General features: G+C 36.8%; 1 protein-coding gene across 1 annotated transcript in view; it reads right to left on the bottom strand.

The window, feature by feature from the left end:
- Positions 1 to 20,775, bottom strand: part of CCDC171 (coiled-coil domain containing 171) — a 312,847-nt gene that overhangs the window by 169,011 nt on the left and 123,061 nt on the right. Inside the window, exons 15-16 of the mRNA XM_078061217.1 lie at positions 18,799 to 18,966; positions 16,928 to 17,116 (exon numbers count right to left, since the gene is read on the bottom strand). Of these exons, the coding sequence (XP_077917343.1) occupies positions 16,928 to 17,116; positions 18,799 to 18,966 (357 nt within the window). The remainder of the gene's footprint in view (positions 1 to 16,927; positions 17,117 to 18,798; positions 18,967 to 20,775) is intronic.

Below are 20,775 nucleotides of genomic sequence, written 5' to 3'. Positions count from 1 at the left end.
ATTTAGGAATAATGAAGTTAAATATTTAAATTTTTATTTTATTTTTTTTTTTTATTTTTTTTTTTTTTAAAGATTTTATTTATTTATTCATGAGAGACAGAGAGAGAGAGAGAGGCAGAGGGAGAAGCAGGCTCCCAAGGAGCAGGGAGCCCGATGCGGGACTCGATCCCAGGACACTGGGATCATGACCTGAGCCGAAGGCAGACGCTTAACCATCTGAGCCACCCAGGCGCCCATAAATATTTAAATTTTTAAAGCTCTTATTAACAAATATTAACAACACAAAAACCTCAATAACATTAGTACTTAATAAGAGTTTTGTTCATTTCTTAACAATTACATTTCTGCATCCCTACTGTCTCCACTGAGATCCAGAATCACAGATCTAACTGCCCCGTAGGCATCTCCACTTAGCTACCATAGCCCTGTCAAGCTAAAGTAACCAGTCCAGTACTACTGATTTGCCTCCTAAACATATCCATAATAATCCTTTCTATCAATAAATGGTACCAACATCCACCCAACTGTTCAAACCAAAAACTTTGTAGTCAGTCTTAATACCGCCTTTCCCCCATCTCTACATTCCCAAATCAAAGCCATCCGCAAATACAGTTGGGTTTACCTGCAAAATACATCCTGATCCATCTCCACGGCTACCCATGCTAGTTCCAGCTCTTCACCCTCAGCTACTCATGCCCACTTCAATGTTACTGTCACATTAGGTCAGTCCAATCCTATTGTTTAACCTCTGTCTTTACTGAACCAAGGTTCTCTCCTCAAGTCACAACACCCCCACATGCCTCGTGCTGCAAAGGTTTCACGTTCTCCTGGGATCCTCAACCTGATGAAAAGGGAGAGAATGGTCTGCTCCTTTACTATCCAGAAATGAGACTCACCCCTCTTTCTCACAATTTAGCCATGTTCTCTAGCACCCCCAGGTCCTTGGCCTTCTCCCCTAACACTATTTACATCCTAACAATCTTCAGAGCCCACTTCAGGGTCTATCTACTCCATGACGCCTTTCACTATAATCCTTACTCACACTGACCTTGACCTTCTCTGAACTTATTTATATCACTCAGACATCTAATTCCTACACTGCTCCTTACTTATTTCATGTGCGTATATCTATTCTCCCTCCAATACAGTAGAGTGCTAGTTCCTAGAAGCCAGGAAGTATTTACTGTAGTGCCTGTCACAGTGCTCCATACCCTGTAGGTATTTAGCAAATACTGAAAAAATTAAATAACCCTTTATAAGATGTTCCTTGGTGCTAAGCACAGTTTTTTGCTCATAATAGACACTGAATAGATACCAAATGGATAAAAAGCTTTACAAATGTAAGGAGAAGAAAAATATAATAGAGAAAAAGATATAATTTCCAAATATAATTTGGAACTTATCAGCATGTCAGAATTCTGTTTTAAAATTAGTTTTGATATTCCACAGGGACCTTCAGAGGTACTGCATTATTTACAGTGAATTATTCTTGAACAAAGCTTGTTTGATGGTAACACTGGAAACAGCAATAAGAGCAATTTTTCCCTTTAAAAAAAAAATCCTGTTCTTTACCCAAGGAGATTGAAGGCCAATATTTTTAAAGCAAACATAAGGAACATCGCCTTCAAATGGGACACAAGCATTCCTAGTACTGAAATAACCTGCTCCTGGGTATGTTTAATTTCAAAAATAACATTTGCAAATTCCTCCAAAACAACACTCTTATCTTGAAGAACTAAAAAAAAAAAAAAAACCATGAAAATATAGTATGGATATCTTTTATACAGATTTTTTTGGCATATCAAAAATACTAGCTTTCCTCTACTGTCTGATAAATTCAAAGTGCATCCAAAATGGGGGTCGGGGGGAGATACCTTCTTTGCCTAATGAATCACGCACTTACTTCCTAAAATACACAGGCTCCGTGGGACGCCTTATAGTGCTCCATGAACTATGAGACTTTGGGCCAGAAATTAGACACTTCCCTAGAGAGTAAAATTCTTTTTTATCACTTTTGCTTCCTGAGTTCCTATTCTTTATGTTGGCAAAAGACAAAATGCAAACTGGACATTCAATGATACATAGACATCAAAGGACTTCCTTTAAAAATGTCTTATTTTTATAAGCTGCATACCTTGTCTTTTTATGCAATGGTAATATTTTAAAATACAATAAATTCACCTGCTTATCTTATGATGTAAGTACTTCTCTGTTAAAAATAAAGCACATTTTGTGAAGAAAGTGGAAGCCTCACACCTTGCTGGTGAAGATGTTAAAATGATGCAGCAGCTTTTTTTTTTTTTAATTTTTTATTGTTATGTTAATCCCCATACATTACATCATTAGTTTTAGATATAGTGTTCCATGATTCATTGTTTGTGCATAACACCCAGTGCTCCATGCAGAACGTGCCCTCCTCAATACCCATCACCAGGCTAACCCATCCTCCCACCTCCCTCCCCTCTAGAACCCTCAGTTTGTTTTTCAGAGTCCATCATCTCTCATGGTTCATCTACCCCTCCGATATCCCCCCCTTCATTCTTCCCCTCCTGCTACATTCTTCTTCTTTTTTTCTTTCTTAACATATATTGCATTATTTGTTTCAGAGGTACAGATCTGAGATTCAACAGTCTTGCACAATTCACAGCGCTTACCAGAGCACATACCCTCCCCAGTGTCCATCACCCAGTCACACCATCCCTCCCACCCCACCCCCCACTCCAGCAACCCTCAGTTTGTTTCCTGAGATTAAGAATTCCTCATATCAGTGAGGTCATATGATACATGTCTTTCTCTGTTTGACTTATTTCGCTCAGCATAATACCCTCCAGTTCCATCCACGTCGTTGCAAATGGCAAGATCTCATTCCTTTTGATGGCTGCATAATATTCCATTGTATATATATACCACATCTTCTTTATCCATTCATCTGTTGATGGACATCTTGGCTCTTTCCACAGTTTGGCTATTGTGGACATTGCTGCTATAAACATCGGGGTGCACATACCCTTTCGGGTCCCTACTTTTGTATCTTTGGTGTAAATACCCAGTAGGATGCAGCAGCTTTTGAAAACAGTTTGGAAGCTCCTCAAAAAGTTAAATGTGGAGTTACCACATGACCTAGAAATTCCACTATCTGACCTTCATATATATATTCAAATCCTGTAATGATTATTTACTTAACTTAAAAACACTATCTTTATTTTGTAAGTCTAGCATGGCAAAAAATATTATGTGCCCAAATGGTCTGTGCCTCCATTTATTTTTGTTTCTAAAGCAGTAAAAATTATAAAGTGCCCTTTGGATAAGCCAAACCTTCAAAAGGACAGAGTTCTCCTTATCATTAGACTGAGAATAAAGGTGTCAACATAGGCAAGATGCTTGATTTGCCAACTGTTAAAAGATACTACGTCAGATTGTTGATAAGTTAGCACTACCTCTCAATTCTGACCTGCCTCAGGTCTCCCTTCCTTGTGGGTTTTCAGACCCTGGCAAGAGCGCCCAGGTTGGCTCCAGTCTCCTCTATAAAAACTTTAAACATTGACACCTCCTCTTCTAAGTTCATAGCATTCTCTCGGGAATTAATTACACAGAGTTGTTGTGATAAACTCTATATTATTTAATTTCTCGTGTGTTTAAGGGATGACCTCCCAACTAAAGTTGACAGTTTTTGAGGAAAGAACTAAGACTATATCGCTTTGTTAATACCACAGCATGGAACACAGTATCCTATATATCTGGTATATAACATAAAAAGTACATTTTTATTAATATTAAATACATTATATAAAAGGTGTCTTGATATTCTTACCAATAGCAATTTTGCAATAGAATATACTAAAAATTCAGTCTCTGGGAAAAAAGAAGTCTGAGAGAAATAAGAGATAAGGGAACTAGCATCTGTGGGTGGCTGACAGTGTGTCACTGGTTTTTCATACATTATCACATTTAACCATTAATCAAGAATCACTTGGAAACGCAAGTTCAAGAAATATGAAACTGAGCTGTCACTAGACCCATTTTCAGGTATTATTTGATATACAAAAACAGCATATATTTCTAAAAGAAATGGTGTTGTAGCGTAATGCAAAAAGGACTGGAAGATCAGGATGATGAAAATGTATTAAAACAGCACATAACGTTCACTTTACAATTTCTAAATGCCAAGCAAGGGGCTGACCATTTTACATCTGTTACCTCTATTCTAATCCCAATTCTAGGACTTTCTTGCTACACAAACAACTGGTATCAGTTCTCTGAACCTTGGTTTCCTCATTTGTAAAATAGAAATGATGCCTAAATGACCTATCTCACATGGTTGTTGTGGGGCTTGAGTAAGAGGAGACACACAAAGTTATAAAAAAGCATTGAGAAATCTATTGAGCATTGTGCAATTCAATTGACAGCCTTACTAAAAAAAAAATGTATATTCTAAAGCAATTATTTCAGAAGCAAAGGACTTCACACCAACTCAGAGTCCATCAACGCGTGGTGTGCACAGGATTGTGTCAAACTAACTCCCTGTGATCATTCCAGGCAGCCATGTATACATATCACCTCCAATCATATAAACAAGCTAAGCTTGGAATATTTTTGGAATCCAATTAAAAAGAAAAAAAGTTTCAACATCTAATAACACTAATCCGTTCTTGCCAAATGTACTCTTAATACTGTCATACAAGAGAAATAAAATGCAATATATTATGATGAACCTGAATTTCTTTCATTTTTATTCTCCATTCTCAACTCACTTGATTTTACTAAGATGTCAAATAAACCTAAAGTGTTTACAATAAATATTACATGAAGGTTAACCATACTTAACTAACAGGCAAAAATCTTTACTTCTACTAAGGGAGTGCTTATTCCAGTAATTCCATCTTTTTCAGATAGAAAAGATAAAAGAACATAAATAATTAACAAAAGCAAAGTTAATAAGAGAATTAATGTGGCACTCTGCCCAGGTGCTTCAGTACGCATACATGTTTGAGATGTATTTACATGATGGCTCCAAAGTATTTAAATTTAAGAGTTACCCAACCACATGGCCAGCACATTTTACCTAATGCTAAAAACATGCTGTGATACTAAAACCAAGCTTCCTGTTCTACAAGTATCATTTATCTAATAGCATTCTCACTAATTGTTTTAAAGTTTACACATTCAAAAATCTTGCAAATATCTCTCCTACGTTTTTTCAGATAAAAACAATTTGAATAAAAAATTGTTTTTTATTTAACCTTTTACTAGCCATTTCTTTACAATAACCAAACATTAAACACAGGGCTCTATAGATAAGTCATCTGTTTTCCAGCAGATGGCCTCTTGTAATAGCTATGCTCATCTAACACCAAATATCCTCTACAACCTACAATCCTATGCAACAATTGTGGATTTTTCTTCTTTATGTTCTTATCAATATAATTTTTGAAAATACATTAAGTAATATAAAATGAAAATAATGTTATTTGCATTGCAGCTCTGGGGGAAAAAAGCAGAAATATAGAATTAATCATAAAAAAATTTCCTAAAATAAAATTTATACATCCCATAATATGCATTATAATAGCAATTTACCAACTATAAAACCCAAATGAATTGCTGCTGTGTATTCAATTATATTTTACAAAAATTCAAATATGTATATAAATAATATAGACAATATGACAATATATATTATTAATGTACTTTTAGGAATAATGAAAATGATACTTTCAAATTGCGTACCCATGGATCAAAGCCTAGGGTGTCACATGTTCTTCAGGAAAACGTCTTCAGTGAGAGACTCTCTTAAAACATTAGCATTTGTGATCATTGATTCCCTTAGTTAGGAAAATGAACTGCTATGCCTTCCTGCATATTTAGAATAAAAGTGAGTTGGGGGAGGAGTCCAAGATGGCAGAGGAGTAGGACACCTTAGTTTTTTTTGTCTGGCCCCAGGAATCCAGCAAGATAGCTATTAAATCATTCTGAATACCTGTGAACTCAACTGGAAATCTAAGAAAGGAATAGCTGCAACTCTACACATAGAAAAGCAACTACTTGGGGCACCTGGGTGGCTCAGTCGGTTAAGCATCTGCCTTCAGCTCAGGTCATGATCCCAGGGTCCTGGGATCGAGCCCTACATTGGGCTCCCTGCTCGGCGGGAAGCCTGCTTCTCCCTCTCCCACTCCCCCTGCTTGTGTTCCCTCTCTCGCTGTGTCTCTCTCTCTGTCAAATAAATAAAATCTTTAAAAAAAAAAAAAAGAAAGAAAGAAAAACAACTACTTTCTGCAAGGTAGGAGGTGTGCGGAGAAGTGAATCCAGGGGATATATGGGAAAATAAACCATGGGGGTAGGGAGCCTCCCTCAGCCAGCTACCGAAAAGTGATATAGAAGCAGACCACAAGGGGCACCTGGGTGGCTCTGTCAGTTAAGCATCTGCCTTCGGCTCAGGTCATGATCTCAGGGTACTGAGATCAAGCCCCGCATGGGGCTCCCTGCTCAGTGGGAAGCCTGCTTCTCCTTCTCCCACTCCCCCTGCTTGTGTTCCCTCCCTCGCTGTCTCTCTTTCTGTGTCAAAAAATAAATAAAATCTTTAAAAAAAAAGAAGCAGAGCACAAAATCAGAACTTTTAGAAGTCTGCTCCAGTGAGGAACATCCCTGCCTGAAAGGTGCTCAGGTGGCGAAGCAGGGCGGAACTCTAGGTGGGACAGTGTGGTCTCAGAATCCTCGAGGTCACAGGAAGACCAGGGGTGCCTGAGTGCAGCAGAGCTCCCAGGTATCAGAGTGGGAAGCAGGCTGCAAAGACAGAGCCAAGGAGTGGGCTCTCAGCTCGGGGTTGCCATAAACTGTGAACTGCGGAACAGTCAGGCCACTGCTCTTCAGCAGGGACCCAACAATCAGCAGATCCTGGGAGGAGCGTAAGTTTTTCTTTCTTTACAATTTTGGGATGCAGGTTCTTCTAACAGACCAAAATACACCAAGAATCTAGAGTACGGCTCTGTTCTCTTCACTTGTCTGATCATATTCTCTCTTTTTTTCTTCTTCCTCTCCTTTTTTTTTTGGATTAAAGTCTTTTTAAATTTTCATCTTTACAATTACATTCTACCCTTTTGATGTATTTAATTTTATATTTATATATATATAAGTTTTTATTTCTAACAAACAGACCAAAATACACACAGGATCCAGCGTATTACTCTGTTCTGTTCACCTGTCTGATTATATTCTCTTTTGTTTTAATTTTGTTTTTGTTTTTGTTTTTTGTTTTAGGGCTCTTCTGATTTGTTTAGTGTATATTTCTCTGGGGTTGTTGTTGCCATTTTAGTATTTTGTTCTCTCATTCATCTATCCTTCTCTGGACAGAATGACAAGATGGAAAAACTCAGCTCAAAAAAGAGAACAAGAGGCAGTACTGACTGCCAGGGACCTAATCAGTATGGATATAAGTAAGACGTTGGAACTAGAGTCCAGAATAACGATTTTAAAGACATTAGCTGGGCTTGAAAAAAGCATAGGAGACACTAGAAAAGCCTTTTCTGGAGAAATAAAAGAACTAAAATCTAACCAAGTCGAAATCAAAAAGGCTATTAATGAGGTGCAATCACAAAAATGGAGGCTCTAACTGCTAGGATAAATGAGGCAGAAGAAAGAATTAGTGATACAGAAGACCAATGATGGAGAATAAAGAAGCTGAAGAAAAGAGAGATGAACAACTACTGGATCATGAGGGGAGAATTTCAGAGATAAGTGATACCATAAAGGGAAACAATGTTAGAATAATTGGAATCCCAGAAGAAGAGGACAGAGAGAGGAAGAGAGTGGGCCAGAAGGTATATTAGAGCAAATTATAGGGGAGAACTTCCCTAATCTGGGGAAGGAAACAGGCATTCAAGTCCAGGAGGCACAGAGAACCCCCCTTAAAATCAATAAAAATAGGTCAACACCCCAACATATAATAGTGAAACTTGCAAATCTCAGAGACCAAGAGAAAATCCTGAAAGCAGTTCGGAACAAGAGGTCCATAACCTATAAGGGTAGAAACATCAGACTGACAGCAGACTTTTCTGCAGAGACCTGGCAGGCCAGAAAGGACTTGCATGGTACATTCAGGGAGCTAAATGGGAAAAATATGCAGCCAAGAATATTGTATCCAGTGAGGATGTCATTCAAAATCTTCAAAAAGATTCCAAGACAAACAGAAACTAAAAGAATTTGTGATCACTAAATGAGCCCTGCAAGAAATACTTACTTACTTTTGGGGTCTCTCTTCGCTTAAAGTAACATAGGCCAGAAAGGAATGGAGACAATATACAGAAACAGTGAATTTACAGGCAATACAATGGCACTAAATTCCTATCTTTCAATAGTTACTCTGAATGTAAATGGGCTACATGCCCCAATCAAAAGACACAGGGTATCAGATTAGATAAAAAAGCAAGTCCCATCAATACACTGTCTGCAAGAGATTCATTTTTAGGCCCAAGACACCTCTGGATTTAAAGTGAGGGGGTGGAAAACCATTTATCATGCTAATGAACATTAAAAAAAAGCTGGGGTAGCAATCCTTATATCAGACAAATTAGATTTTAAACCGAAGACTGTAATAAAAGATGAGGAAGGACACAATATCATAATTAAAGGGTCTATCCAACAAGAAGATCCAACAATTGTATATATTTATCCCCCTAACATGGGAGCAGCCCATTATATAAGCCAATTAATAACAAAATCAAAGAAACACATTGATAATAATACAATAATAGTGGAAGACATACCCCACGCACTGCAATGGACAGATCATCTAAGCAGAAGATCAACAAGGAAACAAGGGCTTTGAATGACACACTGGACCAGATGGACTTCACAGATAAATTCAGAGCATTCCATCCCAAAGCAACAGAATACACATTCTTCTCCACTGCACATGGAACATTCTCCAGAATAGATCACATATTGGGTCACAAATCAGGTCTCAACCAATACCAAAAGATTGGGATTATTCCCAATGCTTTTAAATGGCAACTCAATCACAAGAAGAAATTTGGAAAGAACTCAAATACATGGAGACTAAAAAGCATCCTACTAAAGAATGAATGGGTCAACCAAGAAATTAAAGAATTTTAAAAATTCATGGAAACAAATGGAAATGAAAACACAACTGTTCAAAACCTTCAAGATGCAGCAAAGGCAGTCCTAAGGGTGAAGTATATAGCAATACAAGCCTTTCTCAAGAAATAAGAAAGGTCTCAAATACACAACCTAACCTTACACCTAAAGGAGCTGGAGAAAGAACAGTAAATAAAGCCTAAACCCAGCACAAGAAGAGAATTAATAAAGATTAGAGCAGAAATCAATGAACTAGAAACCATAGAAAAGAATGGTAGAACAGATCAACAAAACTAGGAAAAGAATTAATAAGATCAATAAACCCCTAGCCAGTCTTACCAAAAGAAAAGAGAAAAAACCCAAATAAATAAAATCATGAAATGAAAGAGGAGATATCACAACCAACACCGAAGAAATGCAATTATAAGAACATATTATGAGCAACTATATGCCAACAAATTAGGCAATCTGGAAGAAATGGATGCATTCCTAGAGATGTATAAACTACCAAAGCTGAAACAGGAAGAAATAAAAAACATGAACAGACCAATAACTAGCAAGGAAATTGAAGCAGTAATCAAAAATCTCCCAACAGGGACACCTGGGTGGCTCAGTTGGTTAAGTGTCTGCCTTCGGCTCAGGTCATGATCCCGGAGCCCTGGGATCGAGTCCCACATTGGGCCGTATGCTCAGCAGGGAGTGTGCTTCTCGCTCTGCCCTTCACCCTGCTCATGCTCTCTCTCACTCTTTTTCTCTCTCAAATAAATAAATAAAATCTTAAAAAAAAAAAAAAAAATCTCCCAACAAACAAGAGTCCATGGCCGGATGGCTTCCCAGGGGAATTCTACCAAACATTTAAAAAAGAACTAATACCTATTCTACTGAAGCTGTTTCAAAAATTAGAAATGGAAGCAAAACTTCCAAATTCCTTCTAGGAGGCCAGCATTACCTTGATCCCAAAATCAGACAAAGACCCCATCAAAAAGGAGAATTACACACCAATATCCCTGATGAACATGAATGCAAAAATTCTCAAGATACTAGCCAATAGCATCCAACAGTACATTAAAAGGATTATTTACCATGACCAAGCGGGATTTATTCCTGGGCTGCAAGGGTGGTTCAACATCCAAAAATCAATTAATGTGATACCCTATATTAACAGAAGAAAGGACAAGAACCATATGATCCTCTCAATAGATGCAGAAAAAGCATTTGACAAAGTACAGCATCCTTTCTTGATTAAAACTCTTCACAGTGTAGGGATAGAAGGAACATACCTCAATATCATAAAAGCCATCTACGAAAAGTCCACAGCGAATATCATTCTCAATGGGGAAAAACTGAGAGCTTTTCCCCTAAGATTAGGAACATGGCAGGGATGTCTACTCTCACCACTGTTGTTCAACATAGCACTAGAAGTCCTAGCCTCAGCAATCAGACAACAAAAAGAAATAAAAGGCATCCACATCGGCAAAGAAGAAGTCAAACTCTCACCTTTCCCAGATGACATGATACTCTATGTGGAAAACCCAAAAGACTCCACCCCAAAATTGCTAGAACTCATACAGGAATTCAGCAAAGTGACAGGATATAAAATCAATGCACAGAGATCAGTTGCATTTCTATACACTAACAATGAGACAGAAGAAAGAGAAATTAAGGAGTCAATCCCATTTACAATTGCACCAAAAACCATAAGATAGCTAGGAATAAACCTAACCAAAGAGGGAAAGGATCGGTACTCAGAAACCTATAGAACACTCATGAAAGAAATCGAGGAAGACACATGTTCATGGATTAGAAGAACAAATATTGTGAAAATATCTATGCTACCTAAAGCAATCTACAGATTCAATGCAATCCTATCAAAATACCATCAACTCTTTTCACAGAGCTGGAATAAATAATCCTAAAATTTGTATGGAACCAGAAAAGACCCCGAATAGCCAGAGGAATGTTGAAAAAGAAAACCAAAGCTGGTGGCATCACAATTCCAGACTTCAAGCTCTATTACAAAGCTGTCATCATCAAGACAGTATGGTACTGGCACAAAAACAGACACATAGATCAATGGAACAGAATAGAGAGCCCAGAAATGGACCCTCAACTCTATGGTCAACTAATCTTTGACAAAGCAGGAAAGAATATCCAATAGAAAAAAGTCTCTTCAACAAATGATGTTGAGAAAATTGGACAGCCACATGCAGAAGAATGAAACTGGACCATTTCCTTACACCATACACTAAAATAGACTCAAAATGGATGAAAGACCTAAATGTGAGACAGGAATCCATCAAAATCCTAGAGGAGAACACAGGCAGCAACCTCTTCAACCTTGGCCACAGCAACTTCTGGCTAGACACATCTCCAAAGGCAAGGGAAACAGAGGCAAAAATGAACGATTGGGACTTCATCAAGGTAAAAAGCTTTTGCTCAGCAAAGGAAACAGTCAACCAAAAGACAACCGACAGAATGGGAAAAGATACTTGCAAATGTCTAATCAGATAAAGGGCTAGTATCCAAAATCTATCAAGAACTTATCAAACTCAATACCCAAAGAATAAATAATCCAGTCAAGAAACTGGCAGAAGACATGAATAGACATTTCTCTAAGGAAGACATACAAATGGCCAACAGACACATGAAAAAATGCTCAACATTACTTGGCATCAGGGAAATACAAATCAAAACCACAATGAGATACCACCTTACACCAATCAGAATGGCTAAAATTAACAACTCAGGAAACAAAAGAATTTGGTGAGGATGCAGAGAAAGGGGAACCCTCTTACACCGTTGGTGAGAATGCAAGCTGGTGCAACCACTCTGGAAAACAGTATGGAGGTTCCTCAAAATGTTGAAAACAGAGATTCCCTACAACCCAGCAATTGCACTACTAGATATGTACTCCAAAGATACAAATGTAGTGATCTGAAGGGGCACCTGCACCCCAATGTTTATAGCAGCAATGTCCACAATAGCCAAACTATGGAAAGAGCCCAGATGTCCATCAACAGATGAATGGATAAAGAAGATGTATGTGTATACACACACACACACACACACACACACACACACACACACACACAATGGAATACTACTCAGCCATCAAAAAAATGAAATCTTGCCATTTGCAACAATGTGGATAGAACTGGAGGGTATTATGCTAAGCAAAATAAGTCAATCAGAGAAAGAATTATCATATGATCTCACTCATATGTGGAATTTAAGAAACAAAACAAAGGATCATAGGGGAAGAGAGGAAAAAATAAAACGAAAAAATCAGAGACAGAGACAAACCATAAGAGACTCTTAATCATAGGAAACAAACTGAGGGTTGCTGAGGGGAGGGGGGTGGGGGAATAGGGTAACTGGGTGATAGACATTAAGGAGGGCATGTGATGTAATGAGCACTGGTATTATATAAGACTGATGAATCACTGAACTCTACCTCTGAAACTAATAATACATTATATGTTAATTAATTGAATTAAATTTTTAAAAAGGAAAAAGAAGAAAAAGAATAGTAAAAGTGAATTCATAACACGGATAGGAAAGTTTAAAATCAGAAGTGTGATACCTCTGGTTTTGTTCTTTTTTTCTCAGGACTGCTTTGGCTAATGCGGTCTTTTGTGATTCCATACAAACTTAAGGGTTGTTTCTCCTACTTCTGTGAAGAATGCCTTTGGTATTTTGATGGAGAAAGCATTGAATCTGTAGATGGCTTTTGGGTGGTACAGCCATTTTAACAATATGTAAAATCTTCCAATCCGTGAACACAGGATGTCATTCCATTTGTTTGTGTCTTCAATTTCTTTGAGCAAAGTCTTAACAGTTTTCATTGTAGAGACCTTTCACTTCTTTGGTAAAATTTATTCCTAAGTATTTTATGATTTTTGTGAATGGGATAGTTTTCTTTACTTCTTTTTCCAATATTTCATGATTTCTGTTAGTTGATTCTTTTAACCTTCCACTTTACTGAAATCATTGATTAATCCCAACAGTTTTTTGATTGGCTCTTTAAAGTTTTCTATATATAGGATCATAACATCAGCAAGCCATAGTCATAAAAACAGTATGATACTAGCACAAAAATAGACACAGAGACCAATGAAACAGAATAAAGAGCCCAGAATTAAATCCCGGTATATACAGTCAACTAATATTGGACAAGAGAGCCAAGAACACCTAATGGGTAAAAGATATTCTCTTCAAACAGTGCTGGGAAAACCAGAAGAATACATGCACAACAATAAAATTGGACCCCTAACATTTGTTCTGCAAAAGTACTTTTAAGTGAATAGGAGAAAATATTTGCAAATCACCTGACAAATGGCTTCTATTCAGAATATATAAACAACTCTCAAAATTCAGCTACAAGAAAACAAGCAATCCAATTAAAAAGTGGGCAAAAGATATGAACAGATAATTTCCCCAAGAATATATACAGATGGCAAAAAGCATATGAAAAAAACATTCAACATTATTATTCATTAGGGAAAATGGAAATTAAAACCACAACCACTCCTCGCCTACTAGACTATCTAAAAAGGAAAAAAAATTATGAAACCACATGCTGGCACAGATGCAGAGCAATTAGAACTCCCTTACATTGCTAGTGGGAACTCAAAATGGTACAGCCACTGGGGAAAACAATTTCATAGTTTTTATCATATAACCATTTATATAACATATAAATATGTACTTACCATATAACCCAGAAATCACAATCCTCTAAGTATTTACCCAAGAGAAACGAAAACTTATGATCACACAACAACCTATCCACAACAGGTTCTTTAGTCATAATTGCTAGAAAATAAAAACAACTCAAAGGCCCATCAGCAAGTATAAACAAACAGTGGTACAGCCATACAATGGAATATAACTCAGCAGTAAAAAAGAATGAACTACTGATATATGCAACAACATGAATAATTTCCAAACATATTTTGCTAAGTGAAAAAAAGTCAGACCCAAAAGGCTACGTACTGTATGACTCCATTTATATGACATCCTGGAAAAGGCAAAACTTTAGGTATACCCAACAAACCTGTGGTTCTTATATATGGTCAGTTGTTTTTGTTTTGTTTTGTCTTCACAAAAGGACCAAGGCTATTCAATGAGGAAAGTAAAGTTGTGAACAATGATGTGGGAAAAATAAATAAATACAGGGGGAAAATGAACCTCAGCTTCTACCTAACATCAAATACAAAAATTAATTTGAGATGGATCATAGACCTTGTCATAAAAGCTAAAACTTTAAAACTTCTAGCAGATGGGGCGCCTGGGTGGCTCAGTCGTTAAGCGTCTGCCTTCGGCTCAGGTCATGGTCCCAGGGTCCTGGGATCGAGCCCTGCATCGGGCTCCCTGCTCCACAGGAAGCCTGCTTCTCCCTCTCCCACTCCCCCTGCTTGTGTTCCCTCTCTAGCTCTCTCTCTCTCTGTCAAATAAATAAATAAAATCTTTTAAAAATAAATGAATGAATGAATAAATAAATAAATAAATAAATAAATAAATAAATAAATAAATCTTCTAGCAGAAACAATAGGAGATTATCTGCACAACTTTGGAGTATACACACGTTGCTTACCACATAAAAATAAATACTCAAAAAGATTTATAGGCTGGACTTCATCAAAATCTTAAAACTTGTGATCATCAAAAGAATTATTTATATCCAGAATATCTAAAGAACTCTTACAAATCAATAATAAAAACACAAACAATCCCAACTTTTTAATGGGCAAATAACTGAAGAGATATTTCACAAAAGAAGATATAAGAATGACCAGTAAGAACATGAAAACCGCTAAACATTATTAATCACCAAGAAAATATGAATTAAAACCACAAGGAAATACCTTTTTATTTTATTTTTTTTAAGATTTTATTTATTTATTTGACAGAGAGAGAAATAGCGAGAACAGGAACACAAGCAGGGGGAGTGGGAGAGGGAGAAGCAGGCTTCCTGCTGATCAGGGAGCCCGATGCGGGGCTCGATCCCAGAACCCTGGGATCATGACCTGAGCCGAAGGCAGACGCTTAATGACTGAGCCACCCAGGCGCCCCTGAAATACCTTTTTAAAACAACTACAATGGCTAAAATTTTAAAGACTGACAATACCAAATGTTGCAGAGGATGAAGAACAATAGAAACTTTCATATATTGGTGGTGGAAATATAAAATGATACAACCATTTTGGAAAAAAGTTTGACACTTTTTTTTTACAAACATACACCTATCCTGTGATCTAGCAATTGAACTCTTAACCAAGAGAAATGAAAACCATATGTCAACAAAACACTTCTACAATAATATTTGTTGCAATTTTATTTACAGTAGTGAAAAACTGGAAACAACTGAAATATCCATCAACTCACAATCTATAAAATTGCGGTGTAATTATAAAATAGAATACTACTTGACCATAAAAAAGAATGAATTACTGACACACACAACAACATGGGTGAGTACCAAAAAATATTTTGAGTGAAATAAGCCAACCACCAAACACTCCATACTGAATGATTCCATTGAGGGGAAACTCAAGAGCAAGTGAAAGTAATCTATGATGATAGGATTGGAACACTGGTTGCCTACGGAATGGAAACTGGAAGAGGGCACAGAAGAACTTTCTGGGGTAATGAAATACTTTAAGTTTTAAGTGGGATATGGTTACATGGGTCTTTGCATTGATCAAAACATCAAACTGTACACTTAAGATCTGTTCACTTCACTGTATGTCAATGCTACCTCTAAAGAAACTGTAATAAATTGTTTAGGTCTTTTACTCAGTAGTAGAAAATGCAAACCATATCACACAGCACCGTACAACACCAAACACATGGCTACTTTTAGACAGTATTAATTCATTCAAATTCACAGAGGAAGGCATAAGTTCACATAGGGCCCTTATGTTTGGGAAAGCAGAATGGTGTTATTTTAAGCAATCTGAAACTGTTTATTGACAAACAAAAATAATATGATTTCTTTCTTTTAATTAAACTTGCCAATATAAGTATGAACCAATATAAGTATGGACCAAATAAAGAGGTTAAATACTGAGTCAGGTTCCTAAGTATCTTATCTTGGAAACACATGAACTATTATTAAAGTCAATACCAAAAGAAAGTGTACACTATCATTAAGTTATTCCTGATTGGGCAGGGATGACAGTTAACAATATAAATTATGACGACAATAATTTGAATAGGAAAAAATACAGCCATGTTAACTACTCATAACTTCTGTTCTCAATCGAATTCAACATAGAAGACATGATATCCTACAGTCAATTATTTTGCTATGGGGTCTACAACTATAACTCTAGTTCTTATACAATGTTAGGAGGTATAACAAATTTCAACCCCAAATGAATTAAAATGATGGTTCACACACGAACCCCTACAACTGGAATAAACTGGATAAAAGAGTATCTACACTAAAACTGATAACATTTTACCAAATCTCTCAACCTTTTGTTTTAAAAATAAATAAAGGAAATACAATTTTAGCATTTAATTGATCAGTGCAGTCTAGGATGTTTTAACCAGAAACCTATCTACTTTCCAACTTAAGTACAAGACAATCCTTAATACACATGCAGGCACACGCATGCGTGCGCACACACACACATGCACGAGCACGCACGCACACCCATTTGTGAGTATGTGTGCGTGTTTGCATGATCACATGTATGTGTGCCTAACAAGTTCTATGTGGTTCTCAAAGAGTTCTAAACTGATTTGGCGTTGGTACTAAAAGAAAACAACTCGAAATAGCACAAGACTGAGCACCCTGTTGCTAAAGCTCTTTGCAGAAGCAGCGTACCTGTGCCCTCCTCTGCACCTCCAAGAGGAGCTCAGAGTACTGCAGCTCCAGTTCCTTCTTTTGTTTGTGCCAGCAGCTCTCCTGGGCTTTGATCTGCTCGGCCACTTTGTTAAAGGTGTCTTCCTGGGTCTGCTGAAGTTCTCTCATCGTATCAGACTTGTTTTTACAGATATACTCCAGGTGACTTATCTAAATGGGGATACGCAACAGAGAATGAGATATGCTCACAAAACATGTCTTTGTAGCACCTCCCCAAATGCCATACATCTACTATGTTTCGTTCCTTAAGTTCACATAAAAGTTTTAAGTTAAAACGAAAACAAAAAAACTAAGAAACAGAAAATGGTAGGACAAATTATCATATTTTAGGAGAAAATGGTGTCATTTGTATGTATGTGTGCTTAGATCACAAATCATTTTTCTCTTTCTAATAAAGTTACTCATTATATAATCAACTTTACTGAGAAAATTAAGAAGAATATTTTTACTTCTAATTTTTTTGTTATGTTAATCACCATACATTACATCATTAGTTTTTGATGTAGTGTTCCATGATTCATTGTTTGTGCATAACACCCAGTGCTCCATGCAGAACGTGCCCTCTTTTTACTTCTAGAACCAAAGCTCAAGCTATTCACATATCTCAATGGGAAATAAAGTATTTCAATGAGATTTATAAATCTACATTTTACATATAATAAAACAGAAAGTTACAACCATTTTTTATTTCACGTTCAAAACACTGGAAAGAAAATCATCATCTAACGTGTATGACAATTAATGATGTTTTGAAACATTGAAAAACTATTAAAACATAATACCATCTCAGAGGGTTCAAACATGTACTCATTTTAATTATCAGTAATTTCAAACCCATTATACACACATTCACAATCATGAACAGCATCTGTGCTTCTCACGATTTACTCCTTCATTTCCTCAATCCTACTTCTCAGTGCCTAAGGTTGTGTTTGCCAATCAAACCAAGGTAAAATGTTCTCACTGTAAAATTGGGCCAAGATGCTATTTCATTAGTTCAACAGATTGGAGGGGGGAAAAAAAAAAAACTTAGGTAACAATTTTTTTCTTCATGTCGCATAAGACCAAATGCCATGGCAACTAAGATCTGGAAACCAGATCACATAATACAGTCCTGACCAGTTCAGTAGACCCAGGATGAGAATCAGTATCTTTAATGGTGGAATAGGTTGGTCTGCTAAGCCATTTAAATCTTCCATAACCAAAAGAGGGCTCGTTGTTTTTTTGTTTTTTGTTTTTTTTGAAAGACTGAATTCCTGGGCTGGTGAAGTCCACTGTTTTCTGCTACCATGTATACTTTGAACACGCTACAGCACTGAATGGGGTCCGTTAATACACAGTTGGTTATAATTCAAGAAATACCATAAACATAATTTTAAATTTTTAAGTGCTTTTAAAGTAACACCTCATTAGTTCCTGGGCAAAAATTTTAAGATCATGTTTTTGAATAACTGTGTCTTGTTTCTATTTTATGCTAACATAAAGAGTTGGTTTATTAATGTAAATGACTAAGTTCTTTGAATTGCTTCATCAGTAAGATTAATTTATTTTCTTTTAATTAGGTCCCTGTGGCTAATACTGGCTAGTAGTATTAGCATGTCCTGCACAGAGTGTGTGGAGCTTAGAGACTTCATACAGACTTCAGTCACATTTACATGCCCACAGCAATGGCATCAAACTGAGTTGTAGACAAGCCATAATTAATGGTATTGAATTATTAACATCCAAATTCTTTTTGAAATAAGATGAATGTCAGCCCCTCTTAATGATACTGTGATGTGGACAAATGTCACTGAATTTAATAGAGGTATCTGGTGCCTGAGGACAGTTACCTTCTCATTAGCCCTGGTGAGGTCTGCGATCAGGGCATCAACATTCTCCTGCAAGACTGCACAAAGCTCGGTCCAAGAGAATTTATCCAGCATGCCTTCTGGTTGTTTCATGAGCACACAGCCTGCTATCAAGTGCTGATACAAGGTATGAAGAAAGGTTAGCTTCTCCTACGAGAAAAAAAAAAGAAATTAATTCCAGTATATCAACACTGTAAGAAGGAAAACACATGCTACGTGTGGCGAAGGATTTGTTTCAAAAACTTGGAAAGGAATTAAAATACCCAAGTGTCATCTTGGGTGACTAAAACTGTCATCTTGGGTGACTTTTTTTTACATTCAAAAGCACCAGATAAAAACTTGGAATTGCTTAAACTTGGTATTCAAAACCAAAATCTGTGGTCTAGAAGCCAGAAGACCAGGGTTCTGACCCCAGCTCTGCTCCTCCGAGGATGTGACCTAAGTGCCTGTTCAGGCATCGCCTTTCTCAGCAATGACATGACTTATCTGCACTAATTGTCTCTAAGCCCTTTTGACTTTTGTCCTGATGTCAGGACAGTAATTCTATAATTTCATATTTACATTCGCCAAAACAGATGTTATTTAAGTCAGAAAACCAATATAGAGAGAAGAGTGTTACTCAACTCTGTTAAAGACAAAGTTACACCAATATCTGTGCTTTACATGTACACAATTACTCAGCTTTCTTCCTCCTCCAGAGACTCCAGTTTGCTTACCACTTATAGGAAATCTATCCCCAGCCCCTTAGGCAAAGCAGACAGTGATATGAAAGATATGGAAGAGGGGCTCATTCGTTTTCCCTGTAAGTTCATATAGTATTTGGCACATTGGGCATTTAGAGGTGCTTAAATATTACAAAGTAACAGGCAAAAAGAAATGGACACAGTTGCCCAAGACATATTTTCGAAACTGTCCAATTAGAAATATGTAATAAGAAGGTTTTTAAAATTATGTTGCCATTGTAGTAACTAAACCATCCACTGTTTAACAACCCAGAAACACTATGCCATAGAATTCAGTAAAAAGCTGATCCCATCTTGAACACACAGAAAGAGTTTATTTACTGAAATGCCAAATGGCTCTCTTTATAAGGTGTTTCATCTATAAAGTGCCCAAGAGTGGAACTCAAGATGAGGTCAGTGTAAAACTGCAAAAGGATATCTTTTGTAGATAAAATAAGTTCCTTCAAATTTTTTTAATATTTGAGAGAAAACTTTTAAAGGAGAAAATTTGAGAGGGAAAAAATAGAAATGCTAATCTTCTAGATAAGAAAAACTGTATATAGTATATGTAAAGGTTGTATAACTATAAATTGTGGCAAATTTTTCATATATTTATATATATATGAATGTGTATATCTAATTCTCTCTATATGCTACCTTACCTTTTCCCAAATATAACAAGTTAAAAACCAAAAAATTTTGGGGCGCCTGGGTGGCTCAGATGGTTAAGCGTCTGCCTTCGGCTCAGGTCATGATCCCGGGATCCTGGGATCGAGTCCCGCATCGGGCTCCCTGCTAGGCGGGGAGCCTGCTTCTCCCTCTGCCTCTCTCTCTCTCTCTCTCTCTCTGACTCTCATGAATAAATAAATAAAACATTTAAAAAAAAAAAAAAAACCAAAAAATTTTAATATGTAGTTACAACCACAAACTTGAGTTAGGATATCAGAAGAATCCTCATAAATACGTTATGCCTTTTTCTTTGTTAAGCAATTAAAGATGTCTTTTACATTTTCAACTGGGTTGAGATGTTTAAAAATCTTATTAAATATAACTAACCAAATGTAATATTCAGGCACTAAAAGTCTTCGCCCTCCACATTTTGCCAAGTGATCGAGTTCATCCTAAAGGATAATTCATTGTGTCGCCATTATGTCCTTTTTGCTTGGGCTGTGATAAACCATGCATGATAATCATCCATTTGGCGTGAAAAGAGAATCTCAAGATCCAAAATCAATTC

This window comes from Halichoerus grypus, chromosome 14 (assembly GCF_964656455.1).
Source record: "Halichoerus grypus chromosome 14, mHalGry1.hap1.1, whole genome shotgun sequence".
Classification (NCBI taxonomy): Eukaryota; Metazoa; Chordata; class Mammalia; order Carnivora; family Phocidae; genus Halichoerus; species Halichoerus grypus.
Note: the sequence above shows the minus strand (reverse complement) of the source record. Positions and strands in the feature narration are given on the sequence as shown.